The sequence below is a fragment of the Echinops telfairi genome, unplaced genomic scaffold (assembly GCF_000313985.2).
Source record: "Echinops telfairi isolate 266 unplaced genomic scaffold, ASM31398v2 ScPeMD7_443;HRSCAF=831, whole genome shotgun sequence".
In the NCBI taxonomy this organism is placed as follows: Eukaryota; Metazoa; Chordata; class Mammalia; order Afrosoricida; family Tenrecidae; genus Echinops; species Echinops telfairi.
The window spans coordinates 16,249,980-16,259,236 of NW_022104341.1; the positions used below are offsets into that span (position 1 = coordinate 16,249,980).

A 9,257-nucleotide genomic window follows, 5' to 3' on the forward strand; every position below is an offset into this window, starting at 1 on the left:
CTCCCTCATGAGCCCTTGATAATTTATAAATTATTATTATTTTGTCATGTCTTACACTGTCCGATGTCTCCCCTCGCCCACTTTTCTGTTTGTCCATCCCCCAGGGAGGGTGTCACATGTAGATCCTTTTGATCAGTACTACCTTTCTACCACACTTACCCTCCACCCTCTTGGTATCGCCACTCACCACTGGTCCTGAAGAGATCATCTGTCCTGGATTCCCTGTGTTTCCAGTTCCTGTCTGTACCAGTGTACATCCTCTGGTCTAGCCAGAGTTGTAAGGTAGAATTGGGATCATGAAAGGTAGGAGGGAGGAAGCATTAAAGAACTAGAGGAAAGTTGTATGTTTCATTGGTGCACACAGCACCCTGACTGGCTGGGAGAACTGGTGATTAATAGCACCATAAGCCAAACCCACTCTCATCAAGTCAATTCCAACTCATAGCCAGTCTGTAGAACAGGGTTGAATTGCCCCTGTGGGTACGCAAGACTGTAACTCTAAGCCACACCTTTCTCCAGCAAAACAACTGGTGATTTTGAACTGCTAACCATGAGGTTAACAGCCCAATGCATAAACATTTTTGCTGTTGACCTCCTGGAAGGCAAAGAATGATAGCACGTGCTCGTGAAGAGAGTGGTTTGAGAACGTTAGCTGAAACTAGCAGAAGAATGCCAGAGTCCTTCTCCAGCACAGCAATGCTCCTTTTCATCCCTCTCATCAAACAAGGCCAATTTTGTGAGTTTCCACGGGAAATCATTACGGATCCATCTTATAGCCCTTAGGCTAGATTTTGTTACTGTTGACTTCTGTTTCCTAACCCAGTTTTCTTCAGTTGATAATGTAAAAATGCCACAGTAATGTGTAGGTTACCAGGACCACCCTCAGTTTGTTAGCGATAGACTCAGTGGCTACTCTCATCTCTTACAAATATGGCTTGGCCTTGATGCAGCTTCACTGAAAAGTAAAGTTGGTATCTTTTCATTTCATTTTTCCGTGAACCTTTTCAATTCCCCTCATTGATAAATTTCTTACATCCTTATAAAATGTCCACAGAATTTATCCCAGTTCTGAAGTGAAAATTCTTCCTGCATCATTATAGTGGCCACTTTTCATGTTCTAAATACCAGCTGGGTAAGCAGGCGGGGTTACTTGCTCCACTATAGAAACAACTCCCTGCTGTTGAATTCGGGTTCATTCTAACTGGCTTTTACAAGTTGCACTACAATTACCTGAAACCAAGACAGCATACAAATCCCCTGAAGCCTCCTCAAATAATTAAGCACCGTGCTTCCAAATAAACAGTCTAATTTGCGCTAGAGTAACTGACTTCATTAGCTACTTGTGATAAAACAATGTGAGAAATATTAATAGTGATATCAGTATTGTGCACTTATCAGCATTTTTAAAACTTTAGTTGTTAACCTCAAACCTGATACACTGATCAACAAATTGGTTTTTTTGTTGTTGTTTTTTTCCTTCCATGTCAGCAGTTTTTCAGGCCCTATAAATAAAAGCTTCTTAGGCAAAAAGTTATAAAGTACTACTCCAGCTGAAAGATTTTTATTTTGTAAAAATTCAATTTACTCAAAACGCAACAGGGTTAAACAAAAGCAAATGCTGTAGTTCATTAGCACAACCTGAGTAGGCCATAATTCAATCCATTGAGTTCTGACTTATAGTGACCCTACAGGACAGGGAGAACTGCCCCTATAGGTTTTCAGATTCGAGATCTTTACAGGAGCACACAGCTTCATCTTTCTCCCTCAGGCCGACAGGCAGATTCATGCCATTCATCTGTGGTTAGCAGCTCAAATATTCTAGGTTTTACTCATAAAAACATCAAGAACAAATGAATCCACTGCCCGTGTAGCATTTGACTCTTGAACGTCAGTCCGGTCTGTTCTACAGTCTCAGCTATTGTTACTCATTTGGTGTGTGCAGGTAGACCAGATTGGGCTATATGAATGTCTGTACTCTCGCTCTTAACCCATGACCTCCACGTTCTGTGTTTTTCTTTCCTCCCTTGTTGTAGCTGTTAGTTGCCATGAGTTGATTTGGACTCCTGGCAGCACCATGTATGCAGAGTAGAACTGGGAGTTCAAGGCTGTGACCTTTCAACACAGATCACCAGGCCCTTTTTCTTTTTCCTGAAGCACCTCTAAGTGGGTTTGAACTGCCAACCTTTGGGGTGTTTACAATCCTTTCCCTCCTCTAGCTACGCTCCTTCCCTTCATCTGCCTTAGTTCACTCACTCTGCTACAGAGTGGACTGTAGCTCTTAGGAACCTTTAAGACATAGTAGAATGGCTCCATTCTGTTTCTGAAAATAAACCTTTATAGGAGCAAACAGCCTCATTCTTCTCCTATGAGACAGCTGGTGGGTTTGAAACATGAACCTTGCAGTCAGCAACCAGTGCTTGACCCAATATGCCATTAGGACTTCCTGAATATTCTGAGTGGCACATTTCCCCTGAAGCCTCCCAGCTGTTCCCCTAGTCTCTGTCCTTCCATTGCTGCCCAGCAATGCAGGTGTCATTCTGCCCGGAGTGTTCCTGTGAGATTCTACCCAGCTATAGATGATACAGCTTGATAGCACTGTTGTAACTCTTTGTTCGCGAACTATATCCTCTCTGGACTACGAGTTCTTTGGAAAGGAATTTAAGCCAACCATGTTCTGCTGTGTCTCTTGTTCAGTGTTTGTTCACCAACTGAATGAAACATAGTTTAGGTGAGATTGAGCTGATTTTTATTTTATTTTTTAGTCACTCTAACCTTAATGTTCAAAGCTTTCCTTCCATGGAGTGTTTATGTCAACTATTCTGGCTAATGCCTTATCTTTTTAACAAGGAAACCCCCCAAAAAGAAAAAGGATAAAATAACATATGGTTAACATTCATCTTTAAAATTAACAGTATCTTTCAAGGACATCGAGGTAAACATGGAAACAAAATAAAATCATAAGATTATATGCCCTTAAGAGATTAAAGGAGTGCTGGTGGTACTCTCAGCCAAGCACTGGACTGTTAACTGGAAGGTCAGTAGAGAGGGACACAGGTGATGCTGTCTGCTCCCCTAAGATCAACAACCCCCAAAACCCTGTGTAGGGTTGCTGTTGTTCAGAATCCACTTGTTGGCAGTGGGTTTGTTTTTTTAAAAGAAATGAAAACAATTTTTCAAAGCAGTCACATTAAATCTCACTATCTCCTACAATGAAGCACATTCATAAAGTTAACTTCTGAGCAAGCTTGGAAGAACTGGTGTCTTTTGGTGATTGGAATTTGTTAAAATCAGACAATGTTTAAATTAGCAGAACATTTGTGAAAATGTTAGAAAATTTGCATTACAGGTTTGGCCTATACCCTTATCAGGTTACATATTTATGAAGTTGCCTAGAATTCGATGGGGTTAGGATACAAAAAGCAGGAAGGTAACAGACAAGAGAATTTAATTCACTGGGTACTAAGTCATTGCCTTTGTACCATGTCTGCCCTAAAGGAATGCCACACTTAATTGTCCTTTTTCCCCCCTCTTTCAGCAATTTCCTGATCAGATTGTAGGATTTGTTCCTAGAAAGCATGTCTCCACTGCATCGGGAATCTACAGTTATGGAGGTTTTGAACTGCAAATACCAGGACTTCAAAATGGTGACCAATATTCTATGGTGCTGATTGGTGCCTCCTTCTTCAATAGCAAATACCTGGAGCTTTTTCAGAAGCAACCTGCAACTGTCCACGCTTTGTTAGATGAAACTCAAAACTGCGATGATATTGCCATCAATTTTATCATTGCCAAACACACTGGGAAGCCTTCGGGGATATTTGTGAAACCGGAAAACATGTTCAATTTAGAAAAAGAAACCACCAGTGGCTATTCTGGGATGTGGCATCGAGCCGAGCACTTTGTGCAGAGGTCCTACTGTGTGAACAAGCTTGTTAAGATCTATACTAGCATGCCCTTAAAATACTCCAACATCATGATTTCTCAGTTTGGTCTTCCATATGCCAACCACAAAAAGTAAAATGTCAGAGTTCAAAAGAAACCTCAGAACTGCTTCGTATTTGAGTTGCTTCTCCGCATTGCATAGTTGTTTCTGTTTTTGTATTTACAAGCAACACAACGAACTTTAGTCCACACCCTGAGTCTCTACACAGGAACAATGTGCAGTGCTCCTAGGCTAGAAAATCCACATCCACATGGAGTCAAGAGCCAAGAAGCTGGTGTCATCGAGATCGGTCATCAGAAGAAGTTTTTAATCCAGAGATGTGACTGTTTGGTCAGCAATTACATTGTTTACATTTTGAGACTGGTACACAATTTCTTTGACGTCTGGCATTTGCCTTAAGGATCTATATAGCAAGCCGTTCCCAGGATCAGAATTCCGAAAGAGGTGTGTCAGCGTTTTCACCAGAGGTCGGTTGTTTTCATTTGAAGCCTGAATGCTTCGTTAGCAGAAGTCTAAGATAGGGGAAAGCCATGTGAAGAGAGAATAGAATCCCAGTAAACCCGAGGCAAAGCACAGCTCCCAGTGCTTGCTTCCCTTTTACGCAGTCCCCCATTCTGAATGCAGCCAGCATGGGCTTGATGCAACCATTAGTGCTTTCCCGTTCATTGATAAATCAGTTGTGACCAGGAAGGTTCATTTTAGTAACTGCAGTCTATCTAGTTGTTTGCCTGATTTTTCTGAACATTTACTGCATGGTCCACCAAAAAATGCAGCCTGTATTTATTATATGCAACTAAAGGGATAAAAGTGTTCACCAGGCTCAGGTATTACATTTTGCCCCTGCATCTGACCTTGGGAATGTACATTAATTCTTATGTTGTCTATAAAGAATATGTTGTCTAAGAAACACGTGTAAAATCAGTCTTCGGAAGGAATGGTGAAGGCGGGAATGATTGAAGCCAAAGCCCTTCATACCAAAAGCTAGCTGTTACTAGGGTGCAGGCTCTCTCTCGGATACTAAGGAGAGTGTGTGGATTGCATACAAAGTCAGACTCCCGCATTCTGAACTTCATTGTTGTTGCTGTGTTTGTTTCTTCGATTGTTCCTTTGTGCATTTGTTTGTTTTTCAAAAACAGATCCAAAGTACTGTTCGTCATGATGAGATTTGTTTCTTAGCTACAAGAAACACAAAGTGGAGTCCTAGCAGAGGCGTTCTGTAGGCTCTCAACCTCGGTTCGTTGTTAAGGAAGCCTCCTCTCGCATGTGAGTTAGAGGGTCTGGTTCGCCCTTGTTCACTACTTGCAGCAAGGAATGCTGAAATAAACCGCCGTCTCCTCCTTTTTATGTAATGCCAGGATATCTTGTGAAATATCTTATGCCGGATACTTGTGAAGTATCACAGAGTATCTTGTGAAGCTGTGAACATTTTAAAATAACCATGGCTCTCTCAGTCAGTCCAGATGAGTGTAAGAGAAATGCCACATACCGTTCAATCCAGGAGAATGGCAGATTTTCCAACAATGAGGTCTCCGTGCAGTGAGTTCCGGATATGTTGTCATATGTGTCTCAATTCCATCGAAACCCATAGAACGCAAATCCCACTAACAATCTATATTGCTCATATGACCCAACAATTCAACCCCTAGGTATATGCCCAAACGACATGGAAACGGAGATTCAGAAAGAGACTTGTTCACCAAAGTTCATTGTAGCACTATTCACAATATGCAAAAGGTAGAAAACACCTAAATGTCCATCAACAGGTGAACGGATAAACAAAACATTTAGTGCACTGCTCACCCAGTAGGAGAAATGCAGTCTTAATGCTATATGCTCGAGTGTGGGTGAAGCTTGACTTTATGCTGAGTGAAATTAGCCAAATATTAAAGGACAAATCTTGTGTGAGCTCGCTTAAATAAAAGGCAAGGAAAACGTAGACAGACCCAAGTTTTTAGAGATGGAAGAGAAGAGGAAAAGGGGCTGTAACAGTAATGGAAACATTGCATTGATTATGAGTACAGTTACACAGCCAATTGTAATTGTTGTCAATAAGTAATACATTTGTAAGAAGCTGACTTGGCGAAACTGGTGTGATAGTAAGTTTACAATAACAACAACAGAAATGTAGCTGCTGGGACTGCTTAGGTATAAACTAACATCTCATGGGATTTGGTTCCTTGCTTTGGACATTTAGCGCCATGAGACACCCTAGTTAATTGGCCTAATAACGTGTTTAGTGCCTCTGTGTTACATTCCAGTTTATTGTGTAGTGCCTAGGGTCTGAAACGCTTGCAAGTGGCCATCAAAAACACAACAGTTGGTCTGCAATTGCGTGGAGCAACAGAGAGAGAAAGGAATCGGAGAAAAGTATGGGAACTGCCTCCTTTGCCGTGACACCAAAACGCGTGGTGCCCAGCCCCCCTTGCTGAAATCGATGATCAAAGGACCCATAGAAGAATCTTGATCGCAGTGGAGAAATGCAGAAAAGAATTTCAAATTCTCTTGGCCTCTAGACTTTCTAGAGGCATGAAGTCCAATGAACCCCCAAACGATTGCCCTGAGATAATCATTAACTATTAAACCAAAAATATATATCTTAGAGCTCAAGACAGCTTAGCTTAACTATTTAAAAAATACCTGTCTTCAGTATGATGCTCTTTGAAGAGCTACTTATATGGGATCAAATTGACAACAGCAACGTGAAAGATTAGACAGGAACCATGGTAGGCAGGAACTTCATGTTCAGAACAAGCGTGCAATTGGTTGTACAGCTCAAAGAATGTAATCAGTGTTACTAAATCATACGTTTAGAAACTCTTGATTTTGTTTTTTGCTGTGTATCTTCTCAACAACAAAATAAAATATAGGACAAAACATAATTGTTCAATATCTGCTTTGTCATAGTTGTTTTTTCGGGGGTTTTTTGCCTCTTGGACCACCAGCAGATAAACTTTTATGATCCATGTAATTAAACAGACTCATGTTTGGGGGGCTGTTGCATTAACAAAATTTCCAAAAGTTTTAATATATTGCTCACAATGAGATAAAGGTACTACTAGACATATTCCCAGTGGGAAAACATTCTTGTGCTTCATTTCCCATCTTGTGTTTTTAAACTTAGCATTATGCAAGTTAGTTTTATCATGTTTTCCAATATGATGGAGCAAATATGAAACCAATATGAAATTCAGCCTGTTATAATGTCTTCTGCATGGATACAAATCCAACTGAAAATTGTGTGTCTTCCAGTGTCCTCCAGTTTGGCCCCAATGACCACTGAGATGACATGCTGCAACTCACAACTGCCCAAAGAAGCAGTGCTGCAGAGGAGCTCTGGGCACATATTTTGCTCACAAAGCAAACTCTGCCAATGAGTCATTTCTGACTCATAGTGATCTTACACACATTTCCAAGGCTGTCAATCTTTCTCTGTGCAGAGGCTAGTGGATTTGAGCCACCAACCTTCCTAATGCCACGACCCCTTAATACAGTACCTCATGTTGTGATGGCCCCCAATCATAAAGTTATATTCGTTGCAACTTCATCACTGTCATTTTGCTACTGTTATGAATCGGGCGACCCCTGTGAAAAGGTCGTTCGAACCCCCAAAGGGGTCGCGACCCACAGGTTGAGAACCGCTGTTAAGCCATCCAGCTCTTACTCAGCAGCACCACAGCTCAAGGTCAAAAGTCTCAAATTCAAACTCACTGCCGTCCAGTTTATTTCCATTCATAGCAAGCCTGTAGGAGTGGGTAGAACTGCTCTGCGGACGTCCAAGACCCGACCTGAAATCCACCACACCATCCGCCGCCTTCTGGCTGAGGGCATTTGGACTCAAGTCCTTGCCGAGCCTTCTGTTTACATGACTACTCAGAACTCTGCTCTCCGTCAGCAGAATGAGAATACTATCCAGCTAGTCATTTGCTCAAAGGGATAAGGGAGACGACTTTAATAAGTACAGCCCAATGGCTGGCCTATTGCAAATGCTCAATAAATGGAAGCTTTTGGAATGATGTCATTGATAACAAGGGTAGAGTTGGTCTTACAACTTCACCATATACAGTAGAACCACGGTACTCAACTCGACATAATCGGGCATAGGAGACCGAACCAAACATTGGAATCCAACGCGACACACGTGATTTTTGTAAATAAAAAACTTTTGTGTTTCGGGCACTCGGCGTTAGTTGGCGTTGTTAATACGCGTCGTTTAAACCTTTTGCAGCTGTGTTGCAAGTGTTTTGCTATAATTTTCTTAGTTTTTGTGACTTTTTGTACTATTTTTAGATAAGAAACATGGGCCTAAGAGTTTTTTATTTTAAAGAATCATGGTAAGAAACTGGTTAACTGTGTTATCGATATTGTTGATGATAATTTAGTAAACAGTTAAGGAGACGCCAACAGCAGACCACATTAGACAGATCTATTTATTTATTTACTTATTCATTTATTTATTTATTTTTGAGAAAGCCAGCCAGGTCCTAGTGAAAAACGCAAAGAAGGGTAAAGAACTCCTGAAAAGCAGCTACCAGTTGATTTTATGGGAGGGGATTCCTTTTCGAACAAGGACTCTCCATGCCTCCTCTCCACATCCATGTCCACAGATCTAGATCCTCATCAGTCTCAAGGCCCTACTGTAGTTGTTAAAAACTTTTTGTTGTGTTTCTTATTTAAATTATATTACTTAACTCTGATCTTAATTACTTTGAACATTTTGTGTAATGTTTTGTAACAACAAAAAGATTAGGGTAAAAGCTTGGTGATGGAGAACGGATTAATTCATTTTCAGTTATTTCTGATGGGGACAAATTGATTTGGAACTCGACTGCATGGCCTCTTGATGCTCCTTCTAAACAAATTAGCATCAAGGTCCGGGGTTCTCCTGTAGATGGTAGGATGGCTCTTGCACTTAACAGGAGCAACTTGATAAATTGTTCCTTCATCAGAATGGACGAGGAACCCTGGGAATTTTCATTTAAAGCAAAGAGAATGCCAGAATATTTTTCTTGACTTCAAGTACTTATTAAAGCAGTACCTATTCTAACAATTTTGAAATATTAAAACAGTATGAAGACGTTAAAAAGCCTCATTAACAACTACTAACATCTGTTTGTGTATTCCTCCAGACTTTTCTAGGCATACATTTTAGTAACATATTTAATTGGTATTTCATTGTGTGGATAAGTCACCAGTTATGGAATTATTTATTACCATTTTACCTTATTGTTTGCTAATAATTTCTTACTATTACGATGCCACTTAGGACAATGTCCTTGCTTTGAGCTGACATGTTTGAGTATATCTATAATTATTT

The 9,257-nt window shown here is 40.6% G+C and overlaps 1 protein-coding gene across 1 annotated transcript in view; it reads left to right on the forward strand.

Moving 5' to 3' along the window:
* EXTL2 (exostosin like glycosyltransferase 2) overlaps window positions 1-6,832 on the forward strand; it is a 30,558-nt gene extending 23,726 nt beyond the window's left edge. Inside the window, exon 5 of the mRNA XM_004699226.4 lies at window positions 3,536-6,832. Coding sequence (XP_004699283.2) covers window positions 3,536-4,018 — 483 coding nt within the window. The 3' untranslated portion in view covers window positions 4,019-6,832. The remainder of the gene's footprint in view (window positions 1-3,535) is intronic.
* The last annotated feature ends 2,425 nt before the right edge of the window (window positions 6,833-9,257 follow it).